At 53.3% G+C, this 18736-nt stretch overlaps 2 protein-coding genes across 2 annotated transcripts; both read right to left on the bottom strand.

Annotated features, from left to right (window-relative positions):
* Positions 1-1106: 1106 nt before the first annotated feature.
* Positions 1107-10633, bottom strand: LOC140000157 (maestro heat-like repeat-containing protein family member 7). The gene is made up of 12 exons (XM_072029936.1): positions 9598-10633; positions 8934-9004; positions 8612-8728; positions 8330-8409; positions 7982-8105; positions 7581-7670; positions 6661-6762; positions 6258-6435; positions 4041-4213; positions 3635-3766; positions 3280-3456; positions 1107-1172 (listed from the first exon to the last, which is right to left on the bottom strand). The coding sequence occupies exons 1-12, from the start codon at positions 9797-9799 to the stop codon at positions 1107-1109; spliced, it is 1512 nt and encodes a 503-aa protein (XP_071886037.1). The 5' UTR covers positions 9800-10633.
* A 6070-nt stretch (positions 10634-16703) lies between these two features.
* Positions 16704-17693, bottom strand: LOC140000156 (olfactory receptor 10H1-like). Its single transcript, XM_072029935.1, has one exon. The coding sequence runs from the start codon at positions 17691-17693 to the stop codon at positions 16704-16706; it is 990 nt and encodes a 329-aa protein (XP_071886036.1).
* Between the last annotated feature and the right edge of the window lie 1043 nt (positions 17694-18736).

The following is an 18736-nucleotide window of genomic DNA, read 5'->3' as shown; positions in this document are numbered from 1 at the left end:
TCGCCCACGAACTTACAGCGCCCGGTGGGGCCCATCCAGCCCAGGCACGTGTCACATGGGACCCTTGGTGACCTCCCTTGGTGACACCCCAGGGGTCCGCCTTATATGACTGCAGCTGTGGCTCGGACCCTCAGCGTCGGTGCACGGCAGTGACGGACAGGGCAGGAGCACTGGGCCTTCGAGGAGTCCCCGAGCATAGCCCACGCCTGCCCGAAGGAGCCTCCGTTTTCTATTTGAGAACTCTCCCACTCCAGAGGCTCCTTCTGAATCTGATGAGGAGGGAGGCATGCCCCCCAGGCAGCCCAGGCTGGCCTGGCAGGAGACCTGGTCTTCTGAGGGCAGCAACCGGCCAGCAGAGGACAGCTTGCTGGCAGAGGACAGCACCCCGGTAGAGGACATTTTGCCGGCAGAGGACAGAAGCCCAGCAGAGGACAGCTTGCTGTCAAAGGGCAGCAGCCCGGTAGAGGACAGCAGCCTGGCAGAGGACAGGAGACCAGCAGAGGACAGCTTAGTGGTAGAGAACAGAGGTTTGACAGAGGACAGCAAGAAGGAGTTGCAGTTGCTGGATCCCAGTGAGTCGTGAGTCCTCTCTGTACCCCTCCCTGCCACTGTAGGGGTGGACAAAAACACCACCTGAACTCCCACTCCATCCACTACCCGTCCCAGTCCCCTAAAGTCCCGCTTGATAGTCTTCAGGCTTCTATCTTCAGTACTATCACTGCCGGCCTGGACTATCAAAAGACGATAGTAATCAGAGGGGAAAACCAGGTTGGGAAGCTTTCTGGCAACGTCCATGACCCTAGCCCCAGGGAGGCAGCAGACTTCCCTACGGGTAGGGTCAGGCTAACAAATAGGGCCCTCTGTTCCCCTCACAAGAAAGTTGCCTTCTCAGGGCAACAGAGGGAACTTCTCAGGGTCCTTGGTGGCCTCCAAGTTAGCTCAGCGTCATGGCACCGAGTCACTGTGAAGGAGCTGCTGGAATAACGAGACAACAACCTAGTTCTATTAAATATATATATTGCTCTTTTGAGGACTGCTGCGGGGCTAGCGGCAACACGGCAGTGGAAATCTCCGTCCTGACATTGCGTTATGCCTTGACGCCAGGATCAGGATGGTTTGAAATGCCAGGGAACGGACCATGGGTTCTGGGTCTTTATATGAAGGCTGGAGGACTGCAAAAGAAAGAAGAGCAGAGATGAAAACCCACTCCTTGCAGAGATCCCCAGGCATCCCCTGCAGACCATGCCAGCCCCACTCGACTCTTCCCCAGGCCAGGAGGAGCAGGAGGGACAAAGGAATCCGTTGAAAGCTGCTGCTCAGCAATGTCCCAAATGCAGCCACCAGTCCTTCCCCACCTGCGCACCACAGGTCAAGTGGGGCACCTTCACAAGCTGGTTCCCTCACCACCTGCCTCCATCCCTTGGGAGGATTCACACACTCCAGGAATCTCCTGGACTCTTTCCTCTCGCTATTGTGCTTCCCCATGAGAGCAAGGGCTAGCAATCGTGACCCTGCTCCTAGCTGCTTGTAGGCTGTCTCATCTCCCTCTTCGTCCTGGTTGCGTGCTCTACAACAGGCTCCCACCTTCTGTCAGCCTTACTGCCCTTTCCCCTGACTCTTCCTCAGGGACACTCAACCCTTTCAGCGGCACTGCCCAGCTCCAGGCTGGGAGGCCATTCCCTGACACCACAGGCTACCCCGTCTCCTCTCCCTCGTTCCTATGGCTGCATTGCTCCTCCGCCCCGAAGCATTTCCCTGGAGCAGGGCAAGGCACGGGGGCCTCTGCCGCTGTCCCCCCAGCCCCAGCACACCCCCCACTGCCCTCACTCACCGCTGAGGATTTCATTCTGCTTCTCCTCGCTCTGGTCCTCGCAGTAGCGCGCAGCAAGACCTAGACACAGAGACCCCATCAGAGCCCCGCTCCCCAGCACGCTCCCAGCAGCGCAGCCCCTGGCCTGGCCAGCCAGGCTGTGCCCCCTCCTGCACCCTGGAGCAAGGGCCCAGTCGGGGGGCTCTGGGGGCAACAGGGCAGTGCCTGGGGCTGCCAAAGACTGCCCCAAGAGGGACCCAGGGGCTGGGCTCACCAATGAATCTGACGGCCTCAAGTCGCAAAAGGGTCTGAGTGGCCTGCAGGTAGGGCTGGCTCTGCTGCAGGTATTCTTCTACTCTGCCTCTGTCCTGCTGCAGCTGGAGAGAGAGAGAACGCAGGGTCACGGGGCTTGCACACCCTCTCCAGGGTCTCCTCCAGCATCCTGGCGGCAGGGAGGGCAGAGGGGCCTGCAGAAGAGCCCCCTGGGGCTCTGTGCTGGCAGGAAGGGAGCGAGGATGCGGCTGCAGGCAGCGGGCTCTGGCCGGGCACGTTTGCCCAGCTGGGGCAAACCAAGTTGGGTCCTTACCAAGCACTCCCCGGTCCTCCACGTCTGTTCTGTCTGGGCCAAGCGCTTCAGCTCCTTGCATCGCAGAAACTCTGCAGTCACGGCGAGAGCTTCCCCAGAGGCCTGCGGAGCAGCAGAGGTTGGGAGGTAGCAGCACAGCCTTGGGAAGGAGACCCTCTGTCCCCTCCTCTTGGCAGGGCTGCGAGCCTTTCCCAGCGCGTTAGGGGAGGCTGTGGTGGGGGGCAGCGTGCACTGGGTTCAGTGGCCAAGGCAAGGCCACGGGACAGCCACCATCGGAGGCAGCTCATGCTGCCGGCCAGAGATCCCCCAGAGCAACCCTGTGGCATCAGCACACCCTTGCCCACATAACTGCTCAGCTCTGAGATCTGTACCTTTGCTACGCTCTCACTCTGGTCTCTCATGTGAAAGTAGAGTGGGAGAAGGCTCCTGTACACTGTCCTCTTCATTTTCTTCGTCCTTTGCCGCAGCACAGCCTCCACCACGGCTTGGAAGAGGCAGATGGAGTGCTCCTGCACCTGGCTGGACGCCTGGCAGGGAGGAGGACAGGAGGAATTTCAGCATTAGCGTGGCTGATGTGAAGGGAGCTCCCAGCACTGTGAGATGCTTCAGCGCTGGATCCTTCCCAGAGGAGCTGCTGAGGGGCAGCTGCAAGGCCTGGTGCCCGTGAAGGGCAACGCAATCGGTTGCCATCGCAGGCTGCCCGCCAGCCACCCCACTTTCGCCACCAGCCGCACCAGCCATGCCCAAGCAGAGCTCCCCAGCGCCTGGGCTGACGAGGAGACTGGGAAGGCCCTGCCTGAGTGCTGCCCACAGGGCCGGGCTGAAGGGCAGCCCTCGTTACAGGGGGCCCAGCTGAGGGCTCGGGCTCCCGCAGCACACTTACGTGGTCAAAGAATGGCAGGAGCTTCTCAGCCAGCTGCAGAGCCGGGCCACTGGCCTCCCTCCTCTCCACATGAGCCATCACGTTTTTCAGCACAAGCAGGGCCTTCAGCACCACGTCTGTGTTGGTGTCCTGCAGGGCCTCCAGGATGTCTGGCAGCAAGACCTGAATTTCCCTTGCCTGTAGGAAAGACACCATTTCCCTTCCGTGAGGCAGTGAGAGACCACCCTGGGCAAAGGGCTCTGGTTCCTGAGCACCAGCCTCCTGCCTTGCTTCCTGGCAGCGGGGAGGGACGGGAGGGCAGAAGAGCAAAGCCCCAGGCTGCCAACATGGCTTTGCTTGACGATGGCCCGCTCACCTTCTCAGGGCTCTCTGACACGGTGCAGAGCCCTTTCAGAACCAAAAAGCGCATCTCTGGGCTTGGGTGCCTCAGGTAGCTCTGGAGGTGCACCGGGTTACCAAACTCATAACTTTCATTCTGGGCCAGCATCTGCAAGAAAGAGCAGTGAGAGCCTGGCAGGGCCTGCAGGGCTCCCTGCAGCCTCTTCTTCTCCCACCTTTGGGCAGGGATGGGGCAGCGCCAGCTGGCACCAAAGAGGCACCAGGCGCGGGGAGCTATGGGGGCTTGCCGGCCCCAGGGACCATGTGTCCGTACGTCCTGCGGGAGCTGGCAGTTTGGGGGTAGATGGGCACAGGGCTGTGCCTGTGTGCCTGAAGGGGCACACGTGGCCCTGCTGGGAGCAAGGTTTCATCTGGGAACTCACAGCCAAGCGACGGATGCAGGTGTCTTCGGAGACTGCGGTGCACCAGTAGCACAGCTGCAAGAAGCCCATCATGAAGTTTAAAACCCAATTCAAGGTCTTCGGCATGGCCAGGATCACCTCCCACATGGCCAGGTCAGTGCTGCAAGCCCAGAATACTCTGTCAGTGAGGCTGCCTCAGCCACAGGGCCACAAACTGGGCCAGCCCCAGAGGACCCAGGCTGTCCTGCAGCCCCTGTGACTTGGGGAGCACTGAGGGCTCAGCCTGGGCAGGCAGGAGGGGGCTGAGCTGGTGTTCCCTGGGGGCAGGGGGACTCTGGGCTGCCTTGGACAGCTGGGCTGCTGCAGCCCTGGCTGGCCCAGTAGGGCTGGAACACATTGGTGGGAAGGAGGGCTGTGCTCCTTGGGGATGTCCTGCCCTTTGCCATTGGTGTGGCAAGCAGAGAGTCTCCAGGTGCATCTCCCAACACGGAACAAGCCCTCAAGGATGTTAAGGCCAGGACCTGTCACGTGGCGGAGAGAACTGCAGCAGGTTCTCGACTTCTTCCCTGGACATCATTTTGGTCAGCCTGAGAAGCAGGGAGTCCAGGCACTGCCGCGCCGATGCCGTGTGGATGCTGCCCAGGTTTCTCCTGATGCACTCCATGATCTTTGGCACCTTGGGGGACAAAGTGGGAATGGTGTTGCCAGCAGACAGCAGCCATTGCCACAGCTGCCACTCAAACTTTGGCGCCTTCCATTGCTCTCTGCTGGCTTCAGGTGGCTTCTGGAGCCCAAGAGACCCCGATGTGCGAGGGAGGCAGGGAGGGAGGCAGGGAAGGAGAGAGGAACAACGCCTGGAAGAGCTCAAGGGCAGGGCCATGGCCACAGGCCACTTACATCTGTCAGCCAGTAGAAAGGGACCTCCAAGGCTGCGTCCAGCACGCTGCAGGCCCCCTGCTTGTCATGGATGCTGGAGTCTTGTAAAGCTTCAAGGGCTGTGAGGATGATGTCCAGCCTCTCATCAGGGAGGAGGTATCCTCCAAACCCCTGTGGGAAGAAGGAGGAGCGAAGACATGCCTCACTGAGTGTCCCAAGGGTGCTGCTTAGCTGAGCAGCAAGGGCAGCTCTGGAGAGAGGGCCCTCAGGGGAAGGGGTGAGGATGGGGCATATGGGGCCAGAGTGCTGGCCCTGCAGGTAACCAGGGCTTGCTGGTGGCCAGGAGGGTGGAGCTGCTGCCGGGACACAGGGGAGCAGCCTTCGCATAGCCCCAGCCTGGGGACAAGAGGAACCCTCTCAGCAGGGCGAGTGAGGCCGTGCCAGCCCCACCGGTTCTGGACCCCTTTGCTCACACGAGATGCCTGCTGATGCTGCGGACAAGATCCCCAGCAAGGCCAGAGCTCATTACCTTGGCAATTTCACACGGAGTTGATGGTATAGAAAATGGAAATTTTGAATCCTTCGATATCATGCGGTGCAGCCCATAATTTTCCATGTCCTCTGTCAGTGAGTATGCTAAACAGGGGGAAACAGCGAAGAGTCAGTAGGGAAGAGCATCTTTGCCAACAAGCTTGCCAAATGGTGAAAAGCACTTTCACTAGGAATGGCTGAGGAGGGAGGCTCAGACCCACGGCGAGGAGAGTGGTGGGCAGGGATGTAAAGCACAAGGTGAGGAGTGCTGGGAGCAAGAGGGACCTCAGGGATGATGCAGAAGGAGGAGAAGCAATGGCGTTGGGTGCCGTGGGGGTAGCAGCGTGTCACAGACCCCCTTCTGCTCGGGGTCAGGATGTGCAGGAAGCCCCCTGACACCTGCCTTTAAGACGGCAGGGAGCAAACAGTCAGGGAGCATTCTGGAGGGCGTCACCATCCCTGGTGATGCACGGCTGGCTCTGCTGTTCACTCCTCGGGGAAGATGCGGTTTGGGAAGTGCTCATCGATTGATGGCTTAGACTGGGGGACACCACAAAACAGCGTGGTAGGTGATCTGGGGAGGGTTGGGAAGGACAGCAGCAGAGAACTGCTCCTGGACGGCAGGTGAGCGTCTAGCTTCTGCGGAAAACGATAGCCAGAATGCTGCGGGAAGCTGCTGTGAGGAGCAGAGGAGGCCAGGGAACCTGGCAGAATTCTGTGGGCAGCCTCCACCAAGCACAAAAACGATCCTTCACAATACTCAGGGAGAACAAGTAGAAAAATCAGTAGATGTTTGTGTGCAGATGGACATTGCCCACCACACCTTCTTACCTCTTCCTTCTGTGAGGAATGCGTAGAAGTGATAAAGAGCATCCAAAGCTCTGATTCTGGTGGTATCTTTGCCACCGCTGAAAATGAAGAGGTGGCCCAGCAGCTGTCCCAGGATGGGGATGTGGACCTCTTTGTGGGTGCCAGGGCTGCCCTTGCATTTTCTAGCAGTGAACAAGGTCTGGGCGAGGGAGGGAGGAGAGAAGGGTTAAGTGGAGGCAGAGAGCAGGACCTGGGGAAGGAAGAGCAAGGGCAAAGGAGGGACAAAGACCCTTTCTTCACGGCAGAGCTCTGCTGAGGCCCCCACCTGTGCCCGGTCTTGCTGCACAGGCACCCCCAAGCTGCAGGATGCTCTGGAATGTAGGGAAGGGGAGACAGGCTGGCTGAAGGGTTCCTGGCATCTTACCTTCCCCAAATATGTGACCAGGAAATCACTCATCCTCTCAATCTTCTGCAGGGCAATCTTGCGCACAGCTGTGTTATGGGAGTTGGCATAGTGCAGCAGCGCCTGTGAGCGGAGAAGCTGCTGGTCTGCCCTTGGAGCTGATGCCTTCTCCAGCAGAAGCAGCACTGCTGAACCCCTGGCTGTGCTCACGCCGTCCATCAAAGCTTCCCCCAAGGTGGAGCAAAGCCCTCAGCAGGGCTCCTGCCCCTGCGTTCCTGCCCTTGCAGGCTTGCCACAGATCCACCAGCCAACTTTGTGGTCAGGCAGACAGGCAGATGCCACCTGCCAGCGCAGCCTCAGCTCCTTCCTGCGCCCTCCCCCAGAACGCGGCCCTCTGTCCCCCCTCCGTGAAGGCTGGCTTCTGTGGCTTGAACCAAGGGTCCGCAATGGGGCAGGGATACAGCCACTGGGCAGCCAGGAGATCAGGGCATCAGGGCCACGCTCCCGTGCAGGATGGGCATGTCCCTGGGGATCTCTGCCCCATTCACACCTGGCAAGAGAAGACTGGAGGGACTGGGGGAACGGAGGAGAGCAGCTCCAGCTGCCGCCACTGTGGTGCCCAAGGAGTGGGCTAAAATTCTCCCACTGCTTTGGCACACGGTGATCTCTTGGGGTCTGCAGGGGCTGGCCCAGAAGTGCCATGGGCAAGGTTTTGCTGTGACATGAGAGGATTCTTCAGAGGGGAAAGGGTCTTTGACCACAGCCAGGGGATGCCAGGCTCCCAGAAGAACTTGGTGGGCTTCCCCAAAGGAGGTGGGCGCCTGCCTGCAGTATGCTCAGTCCTAGCACTAGGGGTGGGCCATCCACTGCAGCATGGACATTCATTACCCCCCCAGCTGTGGAACCACTCCTGGGAAACCGACTATTTGCAAATGCCAGACCTGCAAAATATTCTGCAACTCCTTGCCGACACTGGAGATTGGACAGTTGCGTACAAAGGCCTGCAGCATGATTTCCATGGCGTTCATGGTCTGCAAGGAGGACAGAGGATCAGAGAAGCATTTCTGAGCTCCTTCTCACCCCCAGGAGCTGACTGAACCTCCAGCAGCAAGGGAGGACACATGCACCGCCTCACAGAGCCCGGGGGTGACTTTGGGGCTAAACAACTTCTGTGTGGAGACCTCCTGGATCAGGCCAGAGAAGGGGAAGGGGAAGAAGAGATTAGGCTGGGAAAGCAAATCTGGGCCCCGGCCCTGCATTCGTTGTCCGGTTGCCTCAGCATGTGGGAGCATGGCAGCAGCCCAGCAGGACTGGGGGTGTCGCTACCTCACCCAGCACATACCTTGGTGTAGAGATCTTTTTCTGCCGCTGACATGTCCAAATAGGGAGGCAGAAAGAAGACGCTCTTGAAGCAGGCATGCAGGAGACTCTCCTTTTTGTCATCCAGTGCTGACTCCACTGTGGCGCTAAGAAGGGAGATAGGAGCTTGTTGGACGCTGGTGCTGGAGTGGTGCCTCAAGGCTTAGGGAAGGAGGACAGGCATCCATGGGAGGACAGGCATGTCCCTGGGAGGACATGTCTTCCCATGGACAGGCATCCCTGCGAGGGATGGGAAACCTTCCTGCCAGCTTCAGGGCCACCAGGACATTGCCCAGGGATGTGCTGGCCAAAGTAGGGGCTTAGCAGGTACCTGAGCGTGGCAATAGTTAGCATGGCTTTCATTCGAAACGCTGTGTGCAAACTGTCTGTGGGCTCCTCTTCCAGCAAAACCTGCAAAGCACAACCAGGATGGGACGTGGCAGACACCAGCCCCCCGTGCCTGCTGCTGAAGGCCCAGCAGCACACCCAGTCCTGCCTTGGGCAGCTTGGTGTCTGTGCATGGTTTGTCTCCACCTCCCCCTGCCCCAGCCTCACAGGGGGCTGGCGCTCAAGGGGCCTTGCCCCTTCCCCAACCCGCCATGCGTCCCCTCACCTTGATGTTCTCTGCCAGCTCCATTTCGCGGCAGAAGGCATCCATGTCCTCCAACAAGGAACAGTCTCTGCACATGGTGCAGATGCTCTCCAGGAACTTCATTTTCTTTTCCTCATCCTGGCAGCCACAAAGAGAACCACGGGGAGCGTGAGGGGGGAGAACCAGAGCCCACAGCACCGGAGTGCTGCGACGTGCGGTGCTGTCTGAGACACACAGAGGGCAGCAGCTCTGCCCAGCCAGCAGCGCTCCTGCTGCCTGGCAGCAGGGCCAGGGCCCTGTCAGGACACACCAGCACAGCCACGACAGAAGTGGCTGCCCTTACCTTCTTTGTGCTGACAAAAATCTGGATGAAGTTCTTGGCTTCCTCCTTGCCAAAATCCCATAACCAGGCATCTAGCAATGGAGAAGAGCGAGGAGTGCTGCAGTGAGGGGCTGAAGGCAGGAGCGAGGAGAGGAAGGGCCCCCAGCACGAGAGACACACGGACCTGCTGGAGCAGGTCCAGAGGAGGCCCTGATGCTGATCAGAGGCCTGCAGCACCTCCCCTAGGACAGGCTGAGAGAGCTGGGCTTCTTCAGCCTGGAGAAGAGGAGGCTCCAGGGGGCCCTTAGAGCGGCCTTCCTGTACCTGGAGGAGGGCCTGGCCGACAGGATAGCTGGGGAGGGACTCTTTATCAGGAGTGCTGTGACAGGACAAGGCCTAACAGATTTAACCTCACGGAGGGTAGATTTCAATTAGGTATTCAATTAGCAACAAATTCTATACTCTGAGGGTGCTGAGGCAGCAGGATCTGGGCCCCCTCTAAGCTCCCTCCCAACCCGGGGCGAGGCCATGCTGGGTTGGGCTCCCAGCACCCCCAGCATCCAGGTGCCATTCTGCCCCCCACCCACAGGATCCCACTGCTGCCGTGCCAGGAAAGACGTCCTGGCTTCAAGCAGGGATGCTTGCCTGGCCCCAACCTTCCCAACCCCACGGGATGCTCACTCACTGGGATTCGGTGGCAGGAAATCCAAGGAGTGCAGCGGAAATCTGCTCTCCTCAGGAGACCAGGTCTCCTGCCAGTTCGTCCTGGAGCAGGACTGGATTCTCCTTACCGCCCTGCGGCATGGAGGAATGAAGCGATGGTTGCAAGGATACCTCCCCAGGACAACACGGTGTCTTCTCCAGTGGCGGCAGCGTCGGAACCGCATTTTGGGATGTGGGCTGTGCACTTAGACTCCTTAAAGGCTCTGTGCTCCTGCCCTGTCCCGTCACTGTCCTGCACGGACACTGAGGGTCTGGGTCACAGCTGCATATTTGGTAGCAGATGGGGGCGTCATCAAGGGAGGTCACAAAGGGTTCCACTGTGACACGCTTCTGGGCTGGGCGGGTGAGCAGCTCAGCACTGCACAGCCACTTGCCCACCCTGTCCCAGCAGGATGGCGATGGGAATCAGAAGGGCAACGATGAGAAAGCTCATGGATCGAGATAAATATAACATTCTAGGAAAAGCCAAAGATGCACATGCAAGCAAAGCAAAAGAAGGACTCCATTCACTACTTCCCATTGGCAAGCAGGTGCTCAGCCACTTCCAGGAAAGTAGGGCTGCTCAAACCTCGGGGTTTCTTGGGAAGACAAATGCCATCCCTCTGAACTTCTGTCCGTCCTCCTTTTTTCTCCCAGTCTTATGGCTAAGCATATTCTCCAATATTCTCCAAGGGACAGTACCAAAGTACAGGGAAGATAGCAAATTCAAGGCCCAAATGCAATATTAGGCTCAAGCACAGTGATCTGAAAAAACACACACAGCCTTAGCAAACTCTCAGATCTCATACATAGTAAAAGGAAGTACATGTTATGGACCATAAAAAACAGGATCACAGAAAAATATTAAGTGCAAAGCAGACAAAATTGTGACTACTGTTAACTAAGTATGATAACTGTAAATTCCCTCTGAAGTGCTCTGGTCAAATCTACTGTTATCTCAACCCTTTGAGCACCATGTTGGGCACCTAAAAGGACTGTGGTGGTTTTACCTTGCTGTGCAGCTAAACTCCACCACAACCACTCTCACTTCCTCTCCTCAAAAGAAGAGGGGCAGAACAGTGTATGATGGAAAGAAAAAAGCTCACAGGTTGATATAAGGATAATTTAATTAAAGGGAAAAGTAAGAGAAAGAAACATATTCTCTACTTCCCATCAACAAGCAATGTTTGGCCATGTCTTGAGAAGCAGGGCTCCGATGTATGTAACAGTTGTCTGGGAGGACAGATTCCTCCAGATTCCTCCCAGCCCCAATCCACCCCTTCTCCTTACCATTTCCCACCCTTTATTGCTGAGTGCAACATCATATGGAATGGAATATCCCTTTGGTTGGTTTGGCTGCCCTGGTGATGTCCCCTCTCCGCTTCCCGACCACCCTCAGCCTACTGGCTTTGGGGGATTTTGGAGAGTTTTAATGCTGTGCCAGCACTGCTCTGAAATAGACAAAACACTGGTGTGGTATCTGTGATAGCAGGGCTGTTTTAGCTACAAGTGCAGAGCACAGCACTGTATGGGCTGCTGCAGGGAAAAGCTGACTCCATCCCAGCCAGATCCAGCACACCCCCCCCCCTTCATCCCAATTTTGTTGACCCTGTGATCCCTCCCCATCACATCACCCCAGCCCTGTGCATTGTTCCTTCACACAGCTACTGGTTGCCCTCTCTCTCCTCTATTTTTCATAGTTTAAAGTCTTCCTTAAGAGGTCTTAAAAGTCTTCCCTTGCCATCCATTCTATTGGCAAAAATGTCTTTGCCCTGCTTAGAAAAGATGCACCCCATCTCTCCATGGCAGACACCGGTCCTCAAACTGGATCCAGTTGTCATCAATACCAGTTCAGCAGCCAATTGTTGAGCTGTCCTACCAGTGCCGTCCTTTTCACACCTTTCCCCTCACCGTCAAGATTGAGGGGAATAGCACCTGGGTCCCTGTGCACTTGACTACTGCCCTCAGAGCTCTGTAGTCCATTTTGATACTGCCCAGGTTTCCCCTAGCAGTATCATGTGTGCCCATTTTTGGCAATGAACAGATGGTTCTCCTGATCTCCATGAGCTTTCCAAGATGGTACAGAATGGTCTGTGTGTCATTGATCTGTTCTTATATCACCCTTGGATGCAGCCCTTCCAGACCATGGTCTCCTCATGGCTGAGTGCTCAAGTAGCCCCTGAATTGATCCTCATCCACTGCATTTTTCTCTTCCTTGAGTCTTCTGTGTAAGAACAAAAGCCTAAAGGACCTGGCTGGTAAAGACTGAGGCAAGGACACTGAGTACCTATCTGCATCTCCCCCTGCTACATTCTGCATCCCATCTAGCAGTGCACCCACATTTTCTTTGTTTCCTCTTTTACTGTAAAAGAAACACTAGCAGCTCATATGCACACCATGGATGTCCTTTGCAAGTGCCAGCTCTAGGAGAGCTTTGGCTTTCCAAATTCTGTGCTCAAACAGTGGTTCTCAGTTCCTCTTTTTCAGCTGTTCCCTGCATCCACCTCCTATAGATTGCCCTTTTGCACTGGAGCTCAGTCATGAGTTTCCTGTTTAGCCAAAAGCTGTCTCTGGAGATGAAGGCTGTCAGTATCTTAACAAATGCACCAGAGTGCTTATTAAAACACACACACACACACACACACACAAAAAAAAAAAAAAAAAAAAAAAAAAAAAAAAAAAAAAAGTCCTAATTAGCTACAACTCTGCCCATAATTGCCTTCAAGTCCTGTGTGGCCAATTGGAGAAATATCAGGAGAGTAGCTAAAAAGGGAAGATATCAATGCATATACAAACCAAAACCAAAACAAGCAAACAAATAAACAAAAACACTTCTCTGTCTTTGTTAAATATCTTTATTTTATAACTTAAAGAATAAGCAATACCAGCTTTCTATAATTGTTATTGATTCATAGTATCTCCTGCTGAATTCTGAATGTGGAGGAAAAGGAGGACCCTCGCCACTGGACAATGTATGGGCACTCTTTAGCCACCCCTTCACCCCACTTTTATCATCCACCTGCAACTCAGAGAACTCTCTCACATCTGTGCATTTTCTACTGCAGTCCATAGCTGAGAGTTACAGCTCTATATGCCTGTTCTTACCTTACTTAGAGAACTACCTGCACACAGAAGGATTTCTCTTGGCTGTGAATGAACAAGGAGAAAACATGGTATAGCTGAATAAAATGTAAGGTGCATTCCTCAATGGTACATGAGGTACAAATTGTCTCCATGGAAGGCCACTTTCCATGGGGAATAACAGTACTGGAAATGTTTTAGAGGTGGGAAGAGGAGAGGAGAGGCAAGATGAGGCGAGGTGACGAGAGGAGAGAGACCTCATTGCATCCTTTTAGTAATCAAAGGTAGTTTGTAAAAAAGATGGAAAGTGATTTTTCACATGGGCAGATAGTGACAGACACCCAGCCTCCTGGTGCCTCCTTGCAGCCCAAAGCAAATGCCTCTAAAGCTCTGCCCGAGCAGGACGAGTTGTAGGTACAAATGTGTCCATGTGCAGGGCTGGGGCGAGGAAGATGCAGGAAGAGTCTAAGGTAAAGAAACAGAGACCTTTTCACTGCTGTATTTCATTATGCGGAATCCAGATTAGAGAAGTGTTAGTGAAGACTGGAACAGCCCTGACATGGATAAGAGGCAGGATAACGCACAGAAGCAGGTCCTCTGGTACATCCCTCTAAATATGGAGGGTAGCTCCCCTTCTGCAGTGCCCTTCCTACTTCCACAGCAGCACCTGGAGGACAGCGAGTCCTTGACATGCTCCTGTGTGGGACAGAAGTTGGCTTTTGAGGCTGTGGTCTTGGGTGAGAAGTCCTTTCCACCCAAGAAGGTATGTTAGTCGCTCAATGAGATTTGAGCATGGGACATAAAAGACGTGGGTGGCAGAAGTCTAAAGGTTTTATCTGATGTTTTGCTCTGCCTCTTCACGCTGGACAGTCTCTCCTTCCTCCCCGAGAATACTGAGATGCCCATGCAAATGGCTGTAAATAACACAGGGGAATCTGCTGCCACATCAGAGACCACCTACCCCACTGGATCTTGCAAGTGTTAAAAGGAGGCAGCTTCCTCATCTGTTTTCACAGAATGACAGAGCCGCGGAATGGTTGAGGTTGGAAGGGACCTCTGGAGGTCATCTGGTCCAACCCTGCTGCTCTAGCACCAGCACCTAGAGCAGGTTTCCCAGGACCATGTCCGCACGGCTTTTGAAGATCTCCCAGGAGGAGACTCCAGCACCTCTCTGGGTAACCTGTTGCAGTACTCCACTACCCACACAGCACAGAAACACTTCCTGACATATACACAGAACCTCTTTTGTTGCAGTTTGTGCCCAGTGCCTCTTCTCCAGGCACTGGGCACCAATGAAAAGAGCCTGGAATCTGTGTTCTCTGCACTCTCTTCAGGTATTTAAGGACATTGATAGGAGCCTCCTTTTCTCCAGTCTGAGCAGCCCCCACTCCCTCAGCCTCTCCTCCTCATAGGAGAGGTGCTCCAGTCCCTCAATCACCTTGGTGGCCCTACATGGGGCTTGTTCCAGTATAGCCACATTTCTCTTTTGAATTTGATAGGGGAACAGTGTCAAAGGTCTTTCTGAAGTCCAGGCTTTTCTTTGGTGAAAGAATTTCAGAAAACAATCATAGAATGCCTTGTGATTGGCATATCACCATGCAAAGACCAGGAAAATTTCCATTTTCAGGAAGCTGTAAATAGGCATCCATAAGCAAGAAAATGGTTGTAGGTGGCCAGAGAAACAGAAGGCCAAATGCTAAGGTATGTCCAGAACAGCACCTTCCACAATAATTATAGTGAATTAAAGCAAATCTCAAAATTAGGATGAAACTTTACTTGATGAAGTAGGAAATGGACTATGAGATGGATATGAAATTCGATGTTACAGGAAAAGGACAGTACCAGAAACAAGGACAGCATCTTGGTCCCTGCTTCGAGGGCAGATCTCTCCCAGGGCCAAGCTGTAGCTGTTTGGTCCCAAGGGTAAATGAGATGTGTGTCTGAGTGCCCACCACTGCCATCAGTGTCTGCCCTTTGCAGCAATGCCAGTGTTAAGAAGGGAGGATGTGAGTTTTATAGTCCTAAAGTCCATATAAAATGCAATACAAAGACAGTCGGTGCCTGTTTAGAGCTAGATTGACCAACCTGTGCCTTGCACTGGATTTCTGTGCAGGCAGAAACCAAAGTAGAAAGCTGTTTAAAAAACAAATAACAAAGAAATAAATCATCAAACTACAACAAAAACTACCAACATGTGCTATGCCACGTTTATTTCTATGGATGTAAAGGATAAATATTTCCGTCTGAATCACCTTTCATCTCTGCTGGGAAGCACAGGCACAAGCAGCACAGGAGCACTCGTGGCTGCTCCAGCAGAGGCCTGGTGCAATGGGAACTCTAGCTGGTAATGTCTGTTTCTCAGGGGGTTCTTCAGGTGGTTCTGCTGAGCTTGACGTTTTAAAGCCAGCTATAAGCAGGGACATGGCCAAGCTCTGGCATGCAATCAGCCAGGCACAAAGTGGAACGTGCCAACATGGCCAGAGCCCTACTCCTACCTCCCCATGCTCCAGCCCCTGTCCACCTGTCCAAAAGGCCAAGGGCAGACCTATCCTTCAGATCTGAGCTCAGCAGGCTCCTGGACTTTCTTTTTAAACAGAGTCCTGTCAGATTTGCACAAAGCAGGCTGAATTTTCCAGGGCAGCACTGGCACACCCCTGTCCAAAGCTCCTCTTCTCCTGACTATGCTCACTGCCTGTCGGTATCAGGCTACTTTGATGGGTTTTTCTCTCTTTCTTATCCTTCCCTTCTGAGATCTGTCTCACCAAGGGTTCCTGTGCACTGATGGGATGAAATGGGGAGACAACAACCCCACACAACCTTCCTGACATCTTTCTGTGCATTTCTTTTTGTACATCATTGTCTTGGTCCCTATGAAATCAGTGTAGTGTTTCATATCCTGGATGTTAGACCCTGGAAGTCTGCCTGTTCCTCAAGCTATGGCTGGGCCAACAAATATATCTACTGGTCTGTGCAAAGTACAATGACTTTTACCCAGTATTTGTTTGTTGTTTTTTTTTTTTTTTTCCTTAGTTCTGTTGAAAGCACATTCAAGTGGTGTCCTCTCACTTGCAGTAACAATCATGCACAAATGTGCTACTACTGAGCAACACTTCCTTCATTTTTCATTCTGAGTACAGAAGAGCACTGGTAAGTTAATTACTTATTACAAAGCTATTAATTAAAGCAAGTGGATTCAGAGATGTCCCTGTCTTGTGTCTGGAGCCCTGGGAGAGAACACAGTCCTGCTGAAGTTACACGTATGTCATGGGGGGAGAAATTATGCCTGAAAATCAGTGTTCAGAAAAAACGAGGTATTTTATGATTTTGCACCTATCCAGATGTAGGAAAACTGTTTAAATGCTTGCTTGTTTTTGCATAAACAGGAGTGCAAATACCTGGAGAAATAAATAAATAAATAAATAAATAAATAAATAAATAAATAAATAAATATTTTTATCTCAAACAAAATCCTTATACTCTAAAACTACCTTTTTAAATCCACACCTAAATTCCTTAGAGAAGGGAGTTTTTCAAAACAGCAGAATAGTAAAACGTGTTTGTCTTCAAGCGAGCACTTATGAGTTTGCAAATTGTCAAAAGCTGAACAAGACAAAAGGGAATCAGTCCAAAGCCTTCTCAGGCCAGCTTCACAGTCAGCACCAGAAGAGACAAAGTCATGCTTAGAGGATCAGTCAGAGTGCCTATGGTGGGGACAAGAGCCTACTGCACCAGGCCTCAGACAGTCACCTGCTGCTCCTCAAGAAGTGGCTCGTGTCTCCCCTGGGAGTGTTGAGAGCTTTGTCCACTCTTGCTTCTGCATGACGCTGAATTTTCAGCATTAAAAGTTACACCTAGGTGCTCCAGCCAAGCCTTGCAGTGCAGCCTGTGATGCCCAGTGAGTGCAAAAGGTGTCACATCTGCAGGAATGAATCATTTGCCTGGAAAAAAAGTATGGCTATTCTTTCGAAAGCAGCAAGGAACTACCAAAGGAAAATAAATAAATAAAAATTAGCAATAATCACTCCTGTAACTGAAACTAGATCCTGGACAAATATTTGCATTCCTGATGATGAAGTTTTTCTTCAGAGATTTCCAAAAGGCATTTTTTAAATCTTTGTTTCGCAGACTAAAAATGATGGGGCTCAGGAAGGGGGTGAAGACAGTGTAAGACACATCAATCAGAACACTAGCTCCTGCAGCACGGGGTGACTGGTGTTTCAAATAGATGACAGAGGCACAGCCATAGTGCACCACCACTACGGTGATGTGGGAGGCACAGGCGGAGAAAGCTTTGTGCCTCCCCTTGGCTGATGGCATCTGCAGGATCCAGCCAAGGATAAAGGCGTAGGAGAGAAGGATGAACAGAAAGCATCCCAACAAGGCAGTAATGCAAAAGATGCCAACTACAGTGCCAACCACCTCGCCACCAGCACAAGCCAGCTGGAGTATGGGGGGCACATGGCAGAAGAAGTGGTCAATGCGGTGGGACTGGCAGAACGGTAACTGGAACACAGCGCTGGTCACCAGCAGCCCCAGGAGACCACCCCCTGCCCATGAGGCAGCCACCAGCTGGGTGCAGGCTCGGGAGGTCATCACGGTGCTGTAATGCAAGGGCTGACAGATCGCCACGTACCGGTCATATCCCATCACCGTCAGGAGGAAAGAGTGCGTGAATCCAAACATGAAGGAGAAATGCATCTGTGCAGCGCAGCCCAGGAAAGAAATGGTTCTAGTTCCCAGCACTAATCCGGACAGCATCTTTGGGATGATGGAGAAGGTATAACAGATTTCTGAGAAGGACAGAGCACTTAGGAAAAAATACATGGGCATGTGCAGCTGCTGATTCAGCCTGATAACAAACATTATCATAATATTTCCAACTAGGGTCACCACGTGCATGAGGAGAAACAGCACAAACAGCACAGCCTGGAGTTTAGGAAAGTAGGAAAACCCAATAAAAACAAACCCTGGTGGAACGGTTTGATTCTCCCTTCTCATTTGTGCTTTGTCTGAGAAGAGCACAAGAAGAGCAATATTTTAACAGCAGCAGCTGTATCTTGGTGTGAGGACGGCAGTGGTGAAGATTTTGAGCATTCCCCTTTCTCTCTGCACTCTCAGTCCTATGCCGAGCACAGCATGCCTTTTTGTTCTCCACTGCTGCTTGCCTTCAAGGGTTGTGCTGCATTAGCTAAAGGAGTACACTGGCCTATCGGTGTGCAGCAGCACTGATTGCAGCTGGAAAAGAAAGAAGAGAACAGAAGTGGCATTAGTTCCTCAGCAGGCTTAGGGCACACTGCACACAAGGGAGAAGTGAGGATTTCTTACTGGCATTCATCCAGGGAGGAGCAGAATTGAACCCTGGCCACCATGGGCTGCAGCTCCAAGGGCTTTGCATGGTCTGAGAGGGATGAACCTACCTGCAGACACCTCAGGCAGACAGCTCACCCTCCCTCCCGCTCTCTCCCGAGATGTTTTGACCTTGTTCTCTCCTAGGATCTGCACCCACTTGTAGCTAACCATGGGTCTTGATGGAGAGGACAAGGGTAGTCGCCTGATTTATCCTGAGCTGTAATGAAAGCGTCTTTCATCTCATTAGCAGATCTGGGCATGGTTAAGGGAAGAGCAGCACGTTCAGCACTCCCACAGGACTCTAGGAGAGTCAACCGAGCTGTATCTTAAGGGGAAACTTGTCTCACCTGCCTCTGGATGTCCACCATTCACGTATGTGTGTTTTTCTCCTAGATGGGGACAGACATTTCTTGCGATGTCTGATCACATCAGTCTTTTACCTTCAGAGGGTGTGACCCGTACTGCTCCAGGGGTGCTCGTGCTCCAGGAGGTGCAGCTCCGGGGATGCCTAGAGACATTGGTGGTGCTGGAAATTGGGGGAGATGCCATTTGATGTGATGGCCTTGGAACTGTAGGGATACCTTCCTAGAGCTGTGTTGTTTCAAGGTGCCCCCCTAACACGGATGGCATGTGTGGGGTGGTCTTGATCTCAGTGAGAACAGTGGGATATTACCCTGGCTTCTTCAAACAAG

The sequence above is a fragment of the Anas platyrhynchos genome, chromosome 33 (assembly GCF_047663525.1).
Source record: "Anas platyrhynchos isolate ZD024472 breed Pekin duck chromosome 33, IASCAAS_PekinDuck_T2T, whole genome shotgun sequence".
NCBI classification, from domain to species: domain Eukaryota; kingdom Metazoa; phylum Chordata; class Aves; order Anseriformes; family Anatidae; genus Anas; species Anas platyrhynchos.
Note: the sequence above shows the minus strand (reverse complement) of the source record. Positions and strands in the feature narration are given on the sequence as shown.